The sequence below is a fragment of the Rosa chinensis genome, chromosome 7 (genome assembly GCF_002994745.2).
Source record: "Rosa chinensis cultivar Old Blush chromosome 7, RchiOBHm-V2, whole genome shotgun sequence".
In the NCBI taxonomy this organism is placed as follows: domain Eukaryota; kingdom Viridiplantae; phylum Streptophyta; class Magnoliopsida; order Rosales; family Rosaceae; genus Rosa; species Rosa chinensis.
This window is the reverse complement of record NC_037094.1, coordinates 2,745,939-2,766,967: the sequence shown is the minus strand read 5'-3', so window position 1 is coordinate 2,766,967 and position 21,029 is coordinate 2,745,939. Positions and strand designations below refer to the sequence as shown.

At 37.8% G+C, this 21,029-nt stretch overlaps 3 protein-coding genes across 4 annotated transcripts; 2 read left to right on the top strand and 1 right to left on the bottom strand.

Moving 5' to 3' along the window:
- Positions 1–7,437: 7,437 nt before the first annotated feature.
- LOC112177242 (glutathione S-transferase U9) lies at positions 7,438–9,139 on the top strand. 2 transcript variants are annotated; one of them, XM_024315534.2, is made up of 3 exons: positions 7,438–7,646; positions 7,808–8,288; positions 8,551–9,139. In XM_024315534.2, exons 2-3 carry the CDS (start codon positions 7,971–7,973, stop codon positions 8,929–8,931), a joined length of 699 nt encoding a protein of 232 aa, XP_024171302.1. In that variant the 5' UTR covers positions 7,438–7,646; positions 7,808–7,970; the 3' UTR covers positions 8,932–9,139. The 2 variants fall into 2 exon arrangements, with proteins under 2 accessions (XP_024171302.1, XP_040367064.1); XM_040511130.1 differs by having other exon boundaries at positions 7,782–8,288.
- Positions 9,140–11,089: 1,950 nt separating this feature from the next.
- LOC112180054 (NAP1-related protein 2) lies at positions 11,090–14,524 on the top strand. Its single transcript, XM_024318555.2, has 10 exons — positions 11,090–11,326; positions 11,821–11,943; positions 12,033–12,083; positions 12,528–12,599; positions 12,711–12,821; positions 12,902–12,963; positions 13,075–13,135; positions 13,213–13,269; positions 13,385–13,429; positions 14,047–14,524. Exons 1-10 carry the CDS (start codon positions 11,198–11,200, stop codon positions 14,131–14,133), a joined length of 798 nt encoding a protein of 265 aa, XP_024174323.1. The 5' UTR covers positions 11,090–11,197; the 3' UTR covers positions 14,134–14,524.
- A 96-nt stretch (positions 14,525–14,620) lies between these two features.
- Positions 14,621–16,135, bottom strand: LOC112180053 (cytochrome P450 98A2-like). Its single transcript, XM_040510658.1, has one exon. It carries the CDS (start codon positions 16,130–16,132, stop codon positions 14,621–14,623), a length of 1,512 nt encoding a protein of 503 aa, XP_040366592.1. The 5' UTR covers positions 16,133–16,135.
- Positions 16,136–21,029: the final 4,894 nt, after the last annotated feature.

Here is a 21,029-nt window from a genome sequence, read left to right as displayed (position 1 = left end):
AACAAGAAATCAGAAAGCCTAACAAAATAATGCCAACACTGTCGGTATTCGTTAATGCAATGTAGATAAGTGAAATTTGCCTTTTGAATGCTTTTGGAAATGAATGCAGACAAGTTAAAATAGCATTTGAAACTATACATCTGCAATGATGCACTCAATTTCAATAGGATATGGTTAAATTGTTCGGACCAAGAAGCTTCTGTTACCTTTTTTATTTATAAAATTCCACTATACTTGACTGAGTCGCATTAGATGAATTTTCTTAAGTAAGGCTTCTTTAAAGATAGTTTTTGTCATCGGCTTCTCGACCAAGCAAAGTGGAATGGCCTGCACTCTAATACCCTATATAAGTTGTCAATAGAACATGAACTCAGCATCCAAGTACTACAAGAAAACTGATCATTCACAACACTAAATTTACGGCATGCATTAAATGCCTGCTGTAAATGATACTCATTCACGGCGTGCATTGAATGTGCGTCGTGAAACTTGCATTTTTAAAGAAAAAAACAAAGCGTACAGTGAAAGCACACCGTGTTTGCTATTGTACAAATGTTTATTACGACGCGTTTGGAGTATTACCGTCTTTGTGTAATCAAAACCGCTACGAAATTTGGCCAAAAGTTAAATTTCCTTCTCAATCCCTCCCTCACTCTTATCTTTTTCTCTCCGTCAAAAGCTTCATGAAATCTAGAACCATCACCAGCTCCTTCGCCAAAATCAAGTCACTTTCCTTCTCCGAGATCACACCCCATCAGCTCTCCAACCTCTCAATTGTCAAATCCGCCTCCACCTTCGCCTTCGCCTTCGCCAGTGAGCCATCAGAGGCCGGAGCTCCAGAAGTTCAGTGTTTCCAACGATATCAAAGACTTTGTGTTATGAAACTAATTAATCACAGCAGCCTATGTTGACTGAGAATAGTCCAATTCTCCTTTATTTTCTATTTCAATTTAACTATACGCACTGTTTCGTTCGTCCTCGTAATGGAATCTAATAGCTGCTTTCATGTTAGGATATTGACCAATGTTGAGGTGGCACGTGTCTCACATGACCACGCTCTAGCTATATAATTCTGCTTTCCCTTGTAGAAGAATCGTCAATCAATATAATTACAGTTTCTATTTCCCACTTCTTCTCTCTAGAATTCTATTCTTATTTGCTGCATTCCAGTAGTTAGGGTTAGTCCCCTAACAATCTAGTATCAGAGCCCTCAATTCTGAGAGTATGGTAAAGCTCAAGGGAGCTGGAAGTACTGGAGCTCCACACTCTTCCGGTGAGCTTTCAAATGTGGAATTTGACCTTCAAATTCACAAAGATGAGACTACGGCTAAAATAGGAGCTATGCAGGATTTTGTGATGGCGGTTCAAAACTCTGTTACAGTTCTACGAGCTGAAATCCTTGAAGAAATTCGTCTAATGCTTGCTGAGAGTAGATCATATCATGCTCACCTCAAATCAGCTTTAGGTCATTACCATCTTCAGCTGCTACTCCAATCCAAGGAACCACAGCAGAGTCTGCTTCTTCCACTATGGCCACGTCGACTGCAGTGCAGTCGATCGATCAGGCCATTAGTGCCATGATGCGTGGATCTACTGTTTCTGCTCAAATGAGTAGCCAAGCTACTACTAATATGAATAACTTGGATAGTAGTGGTGTGTATGGTGGTTGGTACAGCAGTCCCGGTCATCAACTTTACAACCAATACTTTCAGCACACCAATTTTGGTTCACAACCATTCAACTATATTGCTGGTCCACTTCCGGCTTCATTCGGCAATCCATAGCAACCTTCATTTGGATTTGCACCTATTAGTCATTTTAGCAGTACTGAACCTTTTGTGATGAGTTATTCCGGACCATATTCTTACACTCCCATCAGTGTCACACCAACATTGCCTTTTGCTGTCCCTACTTATCAAAATGCTCTTACAAACAGTCAAAACGGTCTTGTCCAGCAGGTTTACCAAGAGTCTTCTGTTCAATTACACCCAAAGTCTCAAATACATTCTGCATGACCATATTCCAAGTGGGTTTCTACTCCCAACTTCACATCAGCAATTTAACCCTTTTAAGCCTCTACCATATCACAGTAATCATCCTCCTATATTCAACCAACCCCATCATGATCCTACTTTACCCACTATGAGACAAATGAGGCTTGAATTTAGCACTTTCAGTGGTGGAGACTCTGTTGAATGGCTAAATAAATCTGGACAATTCTTTGAGTTTTATCAAATTCCTGAGGAGAAAAAGTTAGCCATAGCCACCATGCACCTAACAGAGAAGGCATTAGATAGGTGGTACATGTTTAAACATGAATTTCCCCCCACCTCGCCAGGTCTTGCTAATCTACTCATGAGAGAATTCAGTGGTCATAACATTGTGGACTATCAAGCTGCTCTTGCAAGAATGTCTCAAACTGGGACTGTGGAACAATACAAGGAACAGTTCACTAGGCTATCAAGGAGGGCTCCATGATTCTCTCAACAAGTGTTGCTATCTTGCTTTTTGGGAGGACTGAAAAGTGACATCAAAGCTGATGTTAAGGCACAAAAACCAAAAATCTTATATGAAGCCTGTGAGTTAGCAAGAATATATGAGGAAAGAGAAGCTGGAAACAGAAATCAGAATAGGTCTAATTTCAGTGTAAAGCCTGTTCCTACTTCCAACTTGAGCTCCTATAGTAAACATCCCCAGGTTACTATGCCAAACCCACATGTGAGAGTACAAGGTCACCAATCAAGATCTCTATCTGTTGGCCTACGTTTCCAATGGAAATAACAAAAGATTAACTCAAGAGAGGAGAGCCAGAAACCAATGTTTCTTCTGTGATGAATTATTCCGGCCAGGACACAACTGTAGAAAAGGACAACTAATGGTGATTGAAGTAGTTCAAGAGGAAGTGGAGATGCCTGATCCTTTACCTGCTGACATAGAAGATGAGTTACAAAAAGAAGATGAAATTCAAGAACCTGAGATACACCTACAAGTCATGAGAGGTGGTCAGGACAATCCAGACACTATGTAGCTCAAGGGTCTTCTAAATAAGAAGACGGTACACGTTTTGATTGACACTGGTGCTTTGCATAATTTCTTGCACCCTTCCTTGTTGAAGAATCTCAAAATTGAAGTCATTGACAGTAAACCGCTGAAGGTCAGGCTGGCTAGTGAAGCAATAATGCAAACTAAAGGGCAGGTAAGGGTTGAAATGCAGTTGCAAAAATACATATTTTCAGCTAATTTTTATATTTTACCAGTTTCAGGGTGTGAAATGGTATTGGGAGCTGCTTGGCTTAAAAAATTAGGGGATATAACCTGGAACTTTTAGACAATGAAAATGTAGTTCCATGTTGGCCAGATTAAGTTTGTGTTACAAGGTGAAACAAGGTCCCAAGCTTCTGTGATCAGCTGCAAGGTCATGGCTAGATTGTTAAGGAAAGAGAGAGAGACAGAGAGGTTGTTTTGGTGCAACAGAATCCCATGAAGAATGATAAAACCAAGGAACTAGTACATCCTACAATCAGCAAGCTACTGCAAAAAATTTCTAAAGTGTTTCAACCCCCAACATCTTTGCCACCAACAAGAGTACAAGATCATAGTATTGAGCTACTCCCTAACACTTCAGCTATAAGTGTGAGGCCCTACAGGTATCCTCACTTCCAAAAATTTGAAATTGAGAAGATTGTGCAGGAGATGATAGAAAATGGTATTATTAGGCCGAGTGTGTCTCCATTTTCTTCACCAGTTTTACTTGTGAAGAAAAAAGATGGTACTTGGAGAATGTGCATTGATTACAGGTCATTGAATGTTGTTACTGTGAAAGATAAATACCCCATACCAGTAGTGGATGAACTGATAGATGAAGTTCATGGAGCTGCCATTTTTACTAAGTTGGATTTAAGATCTGGTTATCACCAGATTAGAATGCAGGAAAAGATATTGGAAAGACTGCATTCATAACCCATTCTGGACACTATGAGTTCTTGGTTATGCCATTTGGACTTACCAATGCCCCATCAACTTTCCAATCTTTAATGAATGATGTGTTGAGGGACCACTTGAGAAAGTTTGTATTGGTCTTCTTTGATGACATTTTGATATATAGCCCATCACTCGAAAAACACTTGGAGCATCTGCAAATTGTCCTTGAAAAGCTACAACAAAATAGTTTAAAAGTGAAGGAAAGCAAATGTTCTTTTGGGGTTACTCAGGTGGAATACTTGGGACATGTTATCAGTGCACAAGGTGTTGTTGTAGATCCTTCAAAAATTGAGTGTATCTGAAACTGGCCTAAACTAAGAACTTTGAAAGAATTGAGAGGATTTTTAGGTTTAGCTGGGTACTACAAGAAATATGTAAGAAATTTTGGGACTATTGCTAAAGCTCTTAATGATATGTTAAAGAAGGATAACTTTAAATGGACACAAGATTCTGAATTGGCTTTTGAAGATCTGAAGAAGGCCATGGTAACCACTCTTGTGCTAGCTATTCCTGATTTTAGTAAGGAGTTTACAGTTGAATGTGATGCATCTGATAAAGGTATTGGAGCTGTGTTATCCCAAGAAGCCATCCAGTAGCCTTTTTAAGCAAGGCTTTAGCTCCAAAGCATACCACATATTTAGTTTATGACAAGGAAATGAGGCAGCTGTGTTTGCAGTGCAGCATTGGAGACCTTATTTATTGGGACATCACTTCAAAATCTCCATTGACCACAGAACTATTGAGTATTTCCTAAAGCAAATAATCACAACTCCAACTCAGCAAAAATGGCTTTTAAAGCTAATGGGGTATGATTATTCAATTAAGTACAAGTCTGGGAAAAATAATGTGGTACCTGATGCATTATCTAGGAGATCAGAACTAGCTATCTTCACAGCCAGTCCACCGGTTTGTGCATGAAATTCAACAGGATTGCTTGGGAGATACTAAGGCTTCTAACATCATTTCTAAGTTAGAGCAGGGAAATAATAATCAAGTGAATAATTACAAATTGGTCAACACACAGCTGTATTACAAGGACAAGATTTTTGTTCCAAAACACAATGAGTGGAGAAAGAAAATAATCAGTGGGTTACATGAGGGATATATAGGTGGACATGCTGGAAGAGCTAGAACTTATAAAAGAATCAACAAGACCTTTGCTTGGTTGGGAATGCTGACTGATATTAAGACATTTATAGCTAGCTTCCATGTGTGTCAAGTTAATCATTATGAGACAGTAAGGCCACCTGGATTGCTGCAACCCAACTCTATCCCAGACAAAGCTTGGACTGAGATTTCAATGGATTTCATTGATGGTCTACCCATGTCTGAAAGGAAAGCTGTCATATGGGTAGTAATAGACAGACTCACCAAATTTGCTAACTTCATTCCCATGGCTCATCCTTATTCAGGAGCATCTATAGCCAAATTGTTTATTCAAGAAATTTTCAGGTTGCATGGAATGCAAGAAAACATCATTTTGGATAGAGATCCAGGTTTTCTCAGCTTATTTTGGGAGTCTTTCTTTAAGTTGCAGGGAACCAACCTCAGTAAATCCACTGCATATCACCCCCAAACTGATGGCCAAACTGAAAACCTCAATAGAACCTTGGAACAGTACTTAAGGTGTGTGTGCGGGGAGAAACCTCATACTTGGGTTCAGGCCATACCCTGGGCTGAATGGTGGTATAATTCATCTCATCATTCGGCTATACAGATGACACCCTTCCAAGCTTTATATGGTTATCCCCTACCATCTGTTATTCCCTATCTGCCTGGCTCGACATCTGTAGCTGTTGTGGACCAGCAATTGAGAAGTGCGGACACATTGCTAACCACTCTCAGGAGGAACTTGCAGGTGGCTCAATCCAGGATGAAAGGGTTTTATGATAAAAAAAAACACACTGAAAGAGAATTTGGGAGTGGGGATTGGGTGTATTTGAAGCTGCAACCATATAAACAACACTCCGTGCATAAAGGTGAGTTCTACAAACTATCTCAACGTTACTATGGCCCATTTCAAGTAATGGAGAGAGTGGGGAAAATGGCTTACAAGCTGTAGCTACCTGTTACTGCAAAGATTCATAATGTGTTTCATGTCTCACTGCTCAAAAAGAAATTGGGAGACACAATCACTGCACAGCCCCACCTACCCCACATTATTGATCTAGAGAATCCAAAGTGGGAACCTTTTGAAGTGCTTGACAGAAGAGTCTTCAAGAAGGGAGAGGATCCTCTCCTAAGCAAGTTTTCTAGCTGAGCTACCTGAGCTTTCACTCAGATTAAGACACATGGCTAATATCACATCCAATAGTCTACATATATTTTGAGTTATGATTTTACAATAATACACATTCAAACTTTTGTCCCTACTGTCTCTTCTCTATTCTATCCTATCTCTCTTCTCTCTCCTTTGTTTTTGTCTTTCCCTCTCATCTGATAGTGTGTCCCTATCTTCAGCCCAAAAGCTCCGGTTGCTAACTGAGGAAATGAGGTAAAGACAGAATCAAACTTTGAATTGATTTTTTTTAATCATGAAAAATAAACCCCAAAAGCAAAGAGACAGCCACTTAACTAGTGAGCTTCTCTAATTTGCAAACAAACTCAACCCTCGTTCATTTGCTACAGAAATTCGAGGGCTTATTTCATCTTCCTCTGTTTCGTTAACGAAACCAGGTGGACGTTTTCGACTTGCCCAATCTGTAATTGTTGGGTATTCAACAATGGCAGAGGATTTTAAAGAGATCAATGATGGAATTTGAGCAAGGTTTTCTAGATTTTATAGATGGAGCTTTGTCAAGATTGCAGCTTTATCTTTAGTGCCGCTATTTTTCTTCTATAAACAACTTGGTCCCTTTAGAAGTAGGTTGTTCTTGATTTCAGGATTTAGGATTTCATGTAAATTCTGATAAGAGAAGGGAGAGTGGCAAGGGAATTGATGAGGTAGAACACAGAAGAAGAGTTGAGGAAACTTGGGAATGCGAATTCAAGCAATTTGAGTCATTAGATCTATATCTTTACATGTGGTGTATTGTGGTTAAAAGCTCAAGAAGCTCAAGAAAGAAAAGAGGAGGAGTTATTGCCCAAGGGTTAGTACAGTGGCTGGGAACAACACCAGATGAAGCCACAACAATCACACCGAGGTACCCTAGCTTCAACCTACTTTTAAAGGACAATAGTCTCCTGGCATAGATGAACACTTGAGGACAAGTTCTGTTTGAAGGGTGGAGTAATGTCATATATGAAACTAATCACAGCAGCCTATGTTGACTGAGGATAGTCCAAGTCTCCTTTATTTTCTATTTCAATTTAGCTAGCCATACGCACCGTTTCGTTGGTCCTCGTAATGGAATCTAATAGCTGCTTTCACGTTAGGATATTGACCAATGTTGAGGTGGCACGTGTCTCACATGACGACGCTCTAGCTATATATAATTGCAGCTTTCCCTCGTAGAAGAATCGTCAATCAATATAATTGCAGTTTCTGTTTTCCACTCCTTGTCTCTAGAATTCTATTCTTATCTCTGCTGCATTCCAGTAGTTAGGGTTGGTCCCCTAACACTTCCGAATTTTTTTGATTCGGTTCTTCAAATGCCCACCATTTTGATCGAATAGTCGACTCTCTAATCCTTGATGCTCTGCACTTGGCTCCTCGCAGCTCATCGGTCAGTAATCTAGGGTTTTCAATTTGAATTTTTCGTTTTGAATTTGATCCCAACAATCGTTCAATTCAATCCTTATGTATATGTTATTTGCTCGATTTGGATTTGTAAATCAGTTTGATCTGATTCTTGGCGTAGGATTTGATTAAGTTTGCTGTTTCCAGCTTTGTCTGTGATGGCGTAGATAGCCCCTGTGTTCGCAAATTCAATCAAGGTACGCACAAGAGTTTCTGTACTTGATTTATACGTATATCAGTACAAGAGTTTCTGTACTTGAGCAAAAACCAAGAGAGAGAGAGAGCAGAAAAGTGAGTCAGAGAGAAATTAATGGCGGAGCAAGACAAGGTGATCCTATACGGAGTGTGGGCTAGTCCCTATGTTAAGAGGGTGGAATTTGCCCTCAAAGTGAAGGGCATACCCTATGAATATGTGGAAGAAGATTTGAGAAACAAAAGTCCATTGCTCCTCAAGTTCAACCCTGTTCATAAGAAGGTTCCTGTGCTTGTCCACAATGGGAAAGCCATTGCTGAGTCTCTTGTGATCATTGAATATATTGATGAAACCTGGAAAACTGGCCCTCAACTTCTACCAGAGGATCCATACAAACGATCCCAAATTCGCTTCTGGGCTAGCTATATGCAGCAGGTGAGACAATTCAGAGTTTAAAGTTTGTTAGTTCATTACCACCGTCAATTAATTTACAAGTTTTTATTTTATGACATGTGAGTATAAGTGACCGACACATTTGTAGTCAAATCAATCCCAATAATTTTTTTGTTAATCTATAATGACAAGAAACTTTGACCTCAATATATATTTCTAGTCATTTTCGGATATAAAGATGACATATTTACCCATGTCAAGCGTACTCGAACAAACCACAGAACTTATTCTCAATTTGGTGCAGGTGTTTGAGTCCTTGGTGTTAGTGATCGAAAGCAGTGGAGAAGCACAAGAGAAAGCCATCAAAGAAGTGTCTGAGAAGGTAAAATTACTTGAAGCCGGACTCAAGGGTTTGTTTCCAGATGGCATTCCTTCAGTAGATGAATTCAGCAAAAATGTGACACTACTAGATTTGTTCATTCTCGCACACTTTGGCGAATATGAAGCTCATGAAGAAGTCCTTGGCCTAAAGCTTATCGACTCTGATAAGACTCCACTGGTAGCTTCCTGTATAACAGCTCTGATTGAGATCCCTGCAGTGAAAAAGTCGCGGATTCCTCATGAAAAGATGGTGGCCTTCCTCAAGTCCTATAGAGAAGATGCCCTCAAGTCTGCTACAGCTTGACCAATTTTGAGTCAATTACCATGTACTATATTGTGATTGAGTTTGCTTCTTCTCATCATTGTCAACTTTGTGTTTGTGTTTTAGTGTCTGGCAGCAATACCCCTACTACTTGGGTTTTGGTGCAAGTTTTTGTATCTTGTAATAGAATAAAGAGCCAACTTTATTTTACTTTCCTAAATTTACATCTAAAATCGTTTATGTCCTTAAATTTCAATTTGATTGGATCTGCCGTTGTATTCTCCAATTTGAACCATTATATAGTCAATTCTTCACTAGTTCATCAATTTCTTCATATATTGCTTTGCACTCGAACTAGTTTTTAGCCTTCAAAGAAACACACTGTTTACATGGCTAAAAGTGAGCATGCATTATCACTAATTTATGAAGAGATTAAGGAATTAGTTTACTAATGATTATGATTGATCATATTAGAGAGAATAAGCAAATATTAATTAAACTGAATATTTAAGAGTAGAAACGATTTTAGGTGTAAAATTGAAGGAGGTAAAATAAATTTAACTCTAGAATAAAACTCTGTATACCACATTTATTAATCATGTTTCTTACGAAGCTAAAGATCTAGTAAAAGATCACTCATGTACATATTACATTCCCTTTTAATGATTGGTAATGGAATGTGTTATGTCAACTAGTTGTGAACACATTTATCTACCAACATCTGTTATGAATTGTTTTTGGTATCCTCTAAGAATAGGTGTGTGTATATATATATATATATATATATATATTTTATCAAGGAAAAACTTCATCAATAATGAACTGGTTACAACGAGTTTTGGGCAACATCTTTTACACAGAAACGGCCACTAGAATTCACAGTGGAACTCTAATACTCAAAACATAGTGACTAAAGGAGCCAAAAGGCCCTGACTCCAAAAAAAGCCATTTTGCCAACCGGTGAGCAAACTTAGTGCCATCACGTTTCACAAAATGACAATTACAGACTTAAAAAGAAAACTAAAAAACTCGCACAACAACTATATGGCAAAAACAAACTGTGTAGGAACAGTAACACCTTGACACTCAACTTTATCGACACTAACTCACCACCCAAAATCCACCTGACCTGCCTTTGATCGATCAAGCCTACACTCGTTGTGACTTCGAACCCAATCACAGAGAATTGCTGAGCCGAATGGACCTGGGACTAAAGTAATCCCAACACCGTCACCTCCCTAATGTCAACACCGTCAATCCACTACTGCTCCAAATCACCTTCAACCCGAATCCAGACGAGAACGACCCACTAGAAGGCCAAGGATGATTGTCTGTGCAACAGCCAAACATTTTCGCCATCACTGCTGACCCAACTCCAGAATAGGAAAGACCTTCTAGCCGGCCAAAGAGAAGACTGTCTCTGCCACAACCTGTAGTGCGCTCGACCCAACAGCTAAACCTAACACAAACAAAACCTAAGCCAAACTCAACTAACCTTTTTTTTTTTTTTGGTACATCGACCGGCATAACCCAGGTTCGTCACCTCGCCACTGATCTGCAAAACAAAACGTTTAACCCAGCGCACCGTGCAGCCTCCTCTCCTGTTCAACAACGAAACCACTAAATAGCTACCCCTCCGACTAAGATTATTCCAAGAACATTCTACCCCGGACACTAGGTCCACTCTCATCCAGTCCGACTCTGCCGGCACGAGGGCATGCCGCCGAAGGGTTCGCTCGTGTTTTCTCAGTGGTCTTTTCTAAGAATAGGTATTTGACCTCTTTTTATTACGATTGATGAACAAATATAATGAATTGTTTTTTTTTTCATTAATTAGTAAATGAATTGCTTTTCATTACTCATAGTTATTGACTTTTCTTTATCACAAATAAGTTATAGCGTTAAGTAGAGCTGCTCGCCTACGCGATAGTTTTTTAAGAACAAGTGTATTTGACGGCTAAATATAAACAAACAATATTAATCACGCATTTTCTATTAAACTTTATACAGGTGACTGAAATGCACTTGTCTCTAATAATCCCTTAAACTTTATACATGTTGCTAACCTAGCCCAACAAGCTTTTCTGGGCCGTTGCCCATTTTGCTTTATAATTATTACCTGTCGAGCTGTGATTCGTTTACAGACAGTACTCCAGCTTGAGTCCCACCGTAGGCAATTATAAATTCCCCCAAAACCCTACCCTTTGTACTCACTCGCAATTTCACCCAACAAAGTCGAAGAGCGAGCGTTAGGGTTTTAGCCAAACCAAAACCAAAACCAAAAGCTTGATTCACTGAAAAACCAAAGATGGTGGCGGACAAGGGAAAGAAGCCCAAGCTTTCAGACAAGCCCGAAGACGAAAACCCTGACCAAATCGACGAGAAGCTCGTCCTCTCCATCGAAAAGTTGCAGGAGGTCCAAGACGAGCTCGAAAAGGTGAAACCTTGTTGCCCCAATTTCCCTAATTCTATCTAGCTCTGTTTCTGTTTCAATTCAGCTCAGGAATTTTGATGTTTCTGCTCTGTTTCGGATATGGGTTTTTGAATTTGTTTGCCTTTTGAATCTGATTTTGGTTTCATCTCTTGAATGAATTGCAAAAGTAATTTAGGGTCTGTGCAGAATTGGGAAATTAATACTGGGGTTGCTGGAAACAAAAACCCATGAAGGATTTTAGTTGTACTAGGATAAAGATTCGAGCTTTAGTTTATTTAGAGGCACATTGTTGGCTGCAATTTACTGTGTTGTACTTGTTTGAACTCTGGTGTATGATTTGTTTATATTTTAGATATCCCCACAAAGCCGGGTGTTAAAACTGTTTACTTGTTTGTGTATTCTTACCTTAGATTTGGTTGCTGAACTTGTGTTGAGAATCGATTACCCTAGTGCAAATTGACTGACCTTTGTTGGATTTTTCTGTGTTTGGTATGAAGATCAATGAGGAAGCCAGTGATAAGGTCCTTGAAGTGGAGCAAAAGTACAATGAAATTCGCAAGCCAGTTTACGATAAGCGAAATGATATCATCAAGGCCATTCCTGACTTTTGGTTAACTGCGGTCAGTGATCTGTCCTTGTGTTCAAGCTTGTGAGAAGAATTTTAGAAAACAGTTTATTTAGATTGATTAACTTTTTCCTTACTCTGCAGTTTATGAGTCATCCTGCGCTTGGTGAACTTTTGACGGATGAGGATCAAAAGGTTTGTTTCATCTTTTATGAGCCAAAAACTAAATAGCACTCTTACCAATTACCATTGCAGCTGTCCTTTTTAGGTGCTCTGACAATAATAAATGTCGGTTTTCAATTGCAAAATCATTATTTGCTGATCCTTCCTGTTTTCCATACTCAATAAAGTCATTATGAAAATTCTGTCTATATTTCTGAGCGTGACCGTCAAACCACGTGGCATACTGAACTAGAATTCAAAAATGTTACCATGTTAAAGCACAGGAGACGTCTGTTGTTAATTAAGATGTGTCCTGTGCCTATGTTTTTAATAGTGGTAACGTGTTCAAATTCCATTCTATGAAACCATCTCACTTTGCGACACGGGTGGATGTCATATATTTCATCATTCATATTGTCTTTTTCTTTACTTGGTCTTTTCTAGTAACCCTGGTCATCATTTCTTTTCCTTTTATAGATTTTCAAGCATCTAACTTCTCTGGAAGTGGAGGATTGCAAAGACGTGAAATCTGGTTATACCATTTCACTCGTGAGTTTCCCCTTTCAGTTCCCTAATTATCTCCGAGTTGCATTCAGTCAATTTTTGTCATTCAATTTAAAAATATACTGGGATGATTACTAATGACATGTAATTGTACAGTTCTTCAGCCCCAATCCTTACTTTGAAGACACAAAGCTTTCAAAGACCTTTACCTTCCTGGATGAAGGAACAAAAGTTACTGCTACATCAATAAAGTGGAAAGAAGGAATGGTATAACATTTGTCTAATCAATTGTAATATCATCAATATTGTTATGGTATCAATACTAACTACATGCCTCATATGTGAAGGGCATACCCAATGGAACTAATCATGAGAAGAAAGGGAACAAACGGCCTCCCTCTGAGGAAAGGTTAATTATCCAAACCTGTTGGAGTCTATCTCCAGAATATACTTTATCACTCCTTAGATTTGTTACATACTGGTTCCAGTTCTTACTTCATTTTTATCTTTTGCATTTTAGCTTCTTTAGCTGGTTTGGTGATAGTCAAGAGAAAGATATTATGGATGAGATTCATGATGAGGTTAGTTACTGTCGGAAATAGACAAATTCTTTTTCTGCCGAGATTAAAGGTTTTCTGAACTTTCACTTGTACCGCAGATTGCAGAGGTCATTAAGGAGGACTTGTGGCCCAATCCTCTTACTTACTTCAGCCATGTAATTTAACTTGTACCTTATTTTCTATTTTTAGTAATAAATTTGATTAATGCTTACAAGCTTTTTTGACTACTTGCCCAATTTCTAATGTTTGTTATTGACTTCTGTGACACAGGATGCTGATGATGAGGAATTTGACGAGGACGAAGTTGATGAAGAGGTAATGCAGATCCTTTTAGGGTTATATTGAATTCTGGTGTTCTGCTTTTCAGTTCTCATTAACATTAATATTTACCAGACCCTGTTTTCGCTTTCCATGCCTGTCTTATTTTTTGGCAAACTTTATGTTCATGTCGATGGCAGAAATTAGATTCTTTTACTCCCTCCCTATCTCATGCATTTTAGCTCAAGAAAAAAGATTGACAGATAATCATTGTCTGAGCATTTATCCACACCAGAGATGTTATACAACTAATGATTCCCTTGACACCTGATCCCCTCCCGTAGATGGTTATAATAGTTAGTACCATATAACACAGATTAACATTTACAGATTTACTTGAAGTGCCCAGGGAGTAATGACTCAAATTGAAGTCATACTCTTTATACTGGCTCCTACTCCCATGAGAGAGATATATATATATATATATATATATATATATCTGTGTGTGTGTGTGTGTGTGCGGGCGCGTGTGTCTGTTTGTACTTTAAAATACAAAAATCTTGTGATGTGAAAAGTTGCTAGAACAGCGGAACTGTATTACAAGTAGAATACTGAATGAATTGGGTTAAAAGAATGAGGACTCGTTCTAATATTTGCTGTTTGCCTCCTCACAGGGAAAGGAGGACGATGACGACTCCGAAGATGATGAGGATGATCAAGATGACGATGATGAAGATGGTGATGAGGATGATGGAAAGTGAAACACTCATCTGGGTCGTCAAATCTTTTGCATTTGCTGGTTTGGGAAGACAGTGTAAAGTGGTTTACAGTAGTTGGTCAAGTCAAGTCTGAGGTGTTAGGGGGGTGGCATTATAACTCTTTTTCTTTAAAGCATCAGGTTGTGTAGGCACCTGACTGCTCTCGCCTCTCATGGCCAGTCAGTGGTTTCCCGACTCTGCTGTTTCTACAGTTATTTTTGTAGCTTCTTTTGGGATATGCAGGTCTCTAGCTGACAATATCACAGTTCTCTGTTATTTTCTTCTTTTTGATGCCATCAATGAGGATATATGCTATTATAGTATTATTGAAGTGGTAATGTGATTCCATAGTGTTTTAATTGTGTTTTGCATGACAGTCCATAATGTGGCAAAAGGATGTAAACACAGGTAATGGACCCGCATTTTTCGTTTATTAATTCGGTGCGTTTGCATAAGTTCGAACTTCAAAATGTTACATATGTTGACACATTCAAAGCATATGCTTGTACAAGTGCTGATGCAATCTCAATCGAGGGACTGCTATCAAAGGGATCCTCATATAGCATACCAATCCTGGGCTCTCTGACATGTCGATCTCCTTCGGCTGGAGCCCTTCAGGCGAGGCTGGCGAGCTCCAGGCAAAGCTATGCAAAAGGTGAGCCAACATTAGTGTGACCAAGGTGGTGCCTACTTGTGCTGCTGGGCACATACGCCTTCCTGCACCAAATGGCAGAAAGCCAAAACCATGCTCCTTTGTCTCGATGAATCTCTCAGGTCGGAATCTGTATGGGTCTTGCCACACCTTCGGATCACGCCCAATGGCCCAAACGTTTACATGAACAGCAGTTCCCTTAGGAATGTCGTAGCCACCAATCTTGACATTGGCATTGGCTCTGTGAGGTAGCATTAATGGGGTTGGAGGGTGAAGCCTCAGTGCCTCTTTGGCTACACATTTTAGGTATGGAAGGTTTGAAATATCCGCCTCTGTCACTGTCCGGTCCAGCCCTATTACGCGGTCAAGCTCCTCTTGCGCCTTCCATTGCACCGTCGGGTTCTTGATCAACTCTGCCATGGCCCATTCAGCTGATATTGCAATTGTATCCATGCCAGCACTGACCATTCCCCAAAGTAATGCTCCAATATTATCCTGGGTGAGATCATGTTTCTCTTGAAGACTTAGCAATGCAGCCAGAAAATGTTTCTTCTCGCCCTGACCTTGGCTACCTTGCATATGCTCCTCCATGATTGCTCGTTTCAGTTGGTCTTCGTCTGCCAAAATTTTAGCAAGTCCTATACGTTGAGGCCACAAAACCCATCTAAGCCACCAAATCTCTTGAACAATAGCAAAAAATGCCCCACGCTCTGCTTTTTTAGACAGACTTGCCACAAACTCCGCCCCTAGCTTGTTTAGCACACCATCTTCATTCCCGAACCGCTGTCCGAACAGTAGCCGTGTGATGTTGTTGAATGCCACAGCTCCCACATACTTTTTGACCACTAAACCTCTTCCATAGTCACAAGGATTAGTGCAATCTTTGAAAATTGACTTGACCATGGCTCTAACTTCATCTTCCCTAATGTGTCTATAAGTCTCAAGGCTCTTGGTAGAGAAAAGCTCGAGCACACAAACCTTCCTAAGCTTTGAGTAGTGAGGACCATAATCAGCCCATATAAGACCCTTGCCATTTCTGCTGAGTCTAGAATGTGTCCAATTCTTGTACCTATTTGCTAATTGCTCATCATTGTCTTTGAGCACTTGCTTTGCCAACTCTGGGTTTGAGACTACTATGTGCAAATTTGAACCAAACCACACAGACATGATTGGACCATAAACTTGTGACCACTCAAAAAAACACCGAGATTTAACCGCACCCATGGCGCAAAGGTTTCCAATGATCGGCAATGGGTATGGCCCTGGGGGAAGCTTGAACCTCAGCTTGTTATAAAGTTTGTAAGCAAGGAATATGAAAATCATTGACATGGGCAACAGAACAAGAGCCATTGTAGAAGATGGGTGTAATAATGCATATGTGTAAAGTTAAGATTCTCAGATTATATAGTTAAGCTTTGCAAAGCCTATTCGTTAGAACAAGAAATGCATGTGTTAGGATAAGAGACCATCAAAGCAGGTTGTTTATCGGCTTAATCAGAGATTAAGGAACATGCCTCCCAATGCTGTTGAGCAGTTGAGCAGTTGAGATCAATGCTTTCCTTGCACCCTCAGAAAAAGGAATTAAGATCCATATTTTTTTTTTCATAGACAACAAATTAATGAGTTGATAAATGCCTTTTCAACAAAGCACATGCATTTGTTTTAATTTTGGTGAGGAATGGTGCAAAATTGAAAAAACTAACATCTATGTCTATGGCATTCAATAGTGTCCCTTTGCTGGATATGGATATCATCATTTCTTGGAAGGTCTCTATATGATTCTTGTGGTTTGGTTTATACTGTGGTCTCTATCTGAAAAAGGGATCCTGGAATAAAGGGTAAAAAGTTGTATGGATTTCTTTTATTTTTTACTGAAAAAGTAAAAGATCTGAGGTGTAAAAGTAGGATTGTTTTCAAATCAAATCTTAGATCTTGCACTATAAAAGTTAATGAAAAAGGATAATAAATTTGTTAGTCTTTAATAGAAAACATATTCTTTTGTGCTCTTGTTATGAAATTCAACACAATGTATATTAATGAAAAAAATTACGCTGACATTTAAGCCGCAAAAATCTTTTCATTTCAAACCCCTGTTAGTTGATAATAAGTCTTACTAAAATTTATAAGTTTTGATGAGTATATTGATTGTATAAGTTGTCATGGATCAAAATTTTGTTTGAATCTGAATTTTCCTCTCACTCAATGTACGTTGAGACTACTCATTGTTGTGAATGTCTTAATCTTAATATCTTAAACTGTTGGTTACAGTTGTTGTCTCAGATATAGAATAGAACAACTTTGAAGCTATATACCTATGGCCCTTAGAAGTGAAATAAGGAAATTAAAATGGAGTCTTGTTAAGCGTATCTAAGCAAAGTGCATATGTGATAAATGTGTGGTCCTCATACCACTACTCCAATGAGCATCATCATCTTGCTAGTTATATCAACCTGAGAACAAATATAAATCTGGCAAAAAAAAAAAAAAACCACTGAATTATTAGCTTAGTCACTGTCTCCAGTGGATCAGTGATGGTAACCATGAAAGTTTAATAATTTTTGGAATTTTCTTTTCCCATCTATCAGAGAGTCAGAATCTCAGATGAAAAATAACAAAAAGAAAAACAAAAATTGATTGAAAAGCCAAAATGAATGACAAGCACGTATTGTTGAGAGTCTGTGACTGATGAGCTAGCTCATGTCCCCATTGTCCAAGGAAGATACATACACACTCACACACAGAGTAGTACTGGGGATTGGTTCATTGTCATTTCATGCTTAGCTGTTGCCTTCTGATTGGACTTCTCCAAGCTTGTGTGGATAAGATAATATATTTCCTCTCCTGGATTTTAGCAACAAAGTCATCCAAACTGACTTTCCTCATTGATACAGCAAAAGTTACCTCCACATCTCAAAATATCCCTAGTACACATTTTTCTTTTTTGGTTCCATATAATTGTCATCTTTTCTTGTTAGAGAACAACCACTATTGCTCAATTGGGGAGTGCTATACTTATCCTTAGATTAAGTGGATATGCTTTTTTATATTTGTTTGCTAATAGTAATAGTGAGTGGTTAATCAAAGTGATTCATATATGCTTAGCAAAGTGATACACCTTTAATGAATGCATATATATATATATATATATATATATATATATATGCCACAAGCATAAAGCTAGTGATATATACAGCCAAGTCTTAAAACCAGGGTGGGGAAACCTGGTAAAAACAAACTCTATTAATAAGATATATCTTATTGGTTCAACAGAGAAAGAGTCCTTCTATCAAATGCTTCATGTACTGAGCTCACTGATAGGAGCATTTTAATGCGACGTTTTACTTGCTTTTCCCTACATTTCTTGCGTTATTTCCTTATTAAAACCTTGTTTAGGAAAGTTTTCATTCTTTGATTGGGAAAGTTCCTATTTGTAGAAAGTTTCTATTTTTATAGTTTCTATTTATCATTTTTAGTAAGTTGCCATTTTTCATTTTAGGAAAGTTTCTATTTTTCTTATTAGTTTCTATTTTTTTAGGACCTCCAAGCAAGTGGAAAATCTTGAGGAGGAAAATCAAAGTTGCAAGCAAGTGGAAAAACTTGAGGAGGAAAATCAAAGTTGCAACCAAGTGGAAAATCTTGAGGAGGAAAATCAAAGTTGCAAGCAAGTGGAAAAACTTGAGGAGGAAAATCAATTCAAGTTGAACAAGTGATAAATAAGTGGGAAGATATTTTTTACAAATTTGTCTAACATATCTAGCCCTTCATTTATGTTCATCTCCACCCTCCATTCATCATTTTTTGGGCTATAAATACACTTCTCCTCTCACTCTCAAAACACATTCCTTCATCCATTCCATCTTCTTTGTCTCTCCATTTCCTTTCCATTTTTCTCTTCATACTCTAGTTTTAAGTTTCTGCATTTTTAAGCAAAGAAAAGAAGAGAAGAAGAAGCCATGAAGCCTCCTAGCCGTCATCATCCACCTTGTGCCGTGATAGTGAAGTCTTGCTTTAAAGATTCAAGATCAACGTCTCAAGCTCTTCATCATCCACTCCCTTCATGGTGTAATTCTATCTTTTTCCTTGTAATTTCTTTTGGTTTTCTTTGTTTAGATTTGTAGAACTATGAATTCTAGTTAACAAATAATGTTAAGGGCAAAGTTTAAAGCCCGTTTATATGTTTTGAGATAAAGTTGTGATTTCTATATGTTGATTTTTATGTTGCTTATGTGGGTTTGTTTAATTAAATTTGCATGATAGAAAACTTTTGTATTTTAATCTTATGTGGTTGCAAACACTTAGGGTTTTGATATAATTGGTGCTAGGTTTAAGAACATGAAATCGACTTTTCGTTTTGTGTAAACTTGAATCAAAGTAGTAAAGGTTTTGTGCAAAGACCGAATTTAATTAACGAGGATTGCAATTAGGTGGACTTTTCCATACTAAGTTGTACACTTGAGTTGATAGCCTTTCTCTATGTCTAATGCGTTGAACATGACATGATTGACTAGCTTTCTAGGGCTTGATTGCATGTTTGATAGGATTAATCTAGGTGCTTTCGCTTAGGTTAATTAGCATTGAAAAGTAAAATATGGGAAATCATTTGCTTTCGAATGTTTCACATGATCAACTCCTCTCTCATGACATTTAAAATCAACTATAGGAATTGTAATTGGATTTCTTACATATGGATGTGGTTTTGATCTTTGTTCCTTGCGATCCACCCTTGTATATATGTTTTTACATTTTCTTTATTTTATTTATCTTAATTTTCAATTCTATAATTCTTAAACCCCCCTCCCTTATTTGTGTTTACTTGTATATATTTATTCTTTATTTTATTTTTGTAAATAATACTTTATTATTTTAATTCTTTATTTGTTTATACAATTGTATATATTTATATTCTTTATTTTATTTTTGTAAATAATACTTTTCTTTATTTGTTTCACAATTACAAGTGTACCCTCAATCCCCGGAATAGAACGATCCCTACTTACTTATACTACTAACGACATTTCAGGGTTAAATTGCGCGCTTGCTTTCGAGCGCATCAATTTTTGGCGCCGTTGCCGGGGATTGAAAAATCACTTGCTAAATTGTGTCATTTATTATATATATTTGTTGTATATAAATTGTTTAAAACTTAGTTTAAATTATTATTTATATTATTGAACACGAATTTTAATTGTAGGTTGTAAATTGAGAGGAATAGGTGAAGTCTCTTTTGTTAATATTGGCCTAAACCCCTTATTGGTACCTAGCTCAGGTCCCTTAAGGTTGAGGGCGGCCTTTATTAACACTTGTTGAACTGTCTTCACACTTATGAACTTTCTCATCTTAGTAAGAAAGCCTATGTGAAATGGTGTCTAGGAAGGGGACAACGTTCATGACGGGTTTTTGAATCCAGAAGTGCTTGCAAATGGGCCTAAACCACTATGTGGGAGTAGCTCATGCCAAAATGGATTTTTCCTCTCGTGTTCGCCCTCCCCCACCTGGCCATTTCAGTAAGGTTGCCCAAACGATTTGAAAGGGAGTTTGTGTCTAGGCGACTATACTTGGGCCGCACGTCCACTTGATTTACCGCTTGGAATTTGATTCGATATCAATAATGTTTATAATAAAAGAAATACTTGTGAATACTCTATACGTGTAAATTATTTTGTTGTTTCACACTTTAAACTTGTAAAAATACTTTTCACGTTTTATACTCACTTGTGTAACTTGCATGTGTCTTATGTACAATATACTTGTTAATTATACTTGTAGTTTGTAATTAATATTTATACTTGTTTTTATTTTATATTTCTTTGTTAATTATAGTTACTAACTTTATTTAATGTAGGTACCGTCTGGCTGCAAGACGTAAAATACAAGCGCTACTTGGGAGGCAACCCAATTCAGAATATAATCAGATTTGCTTTCTCTTTCCCTATTTCTTTTTATTTTTCTCTATTGTTTTTATTTTAGGATTTGTTTTCGTAAATGTCTTCTATCTATGCTTACTTATTTCATTGCATGCTTTTAATTGATTACATTGAAGATAATGCAATATTTAAGTGTGGGGGAAGAGATTTATATAATTGTCTTTCATTTTGAGTCCTATAAATATAATTGTCTTTCATTTTGAGTCCTATAAATATTTTTGTCTTTCATTTTGAGTCCTATATATATTTATATTTGTCTTTTATTTTTTGAGTCCTTTATATATATATAAAAAAAAAAAAAAACTGCATTCATTCAGTCTTAT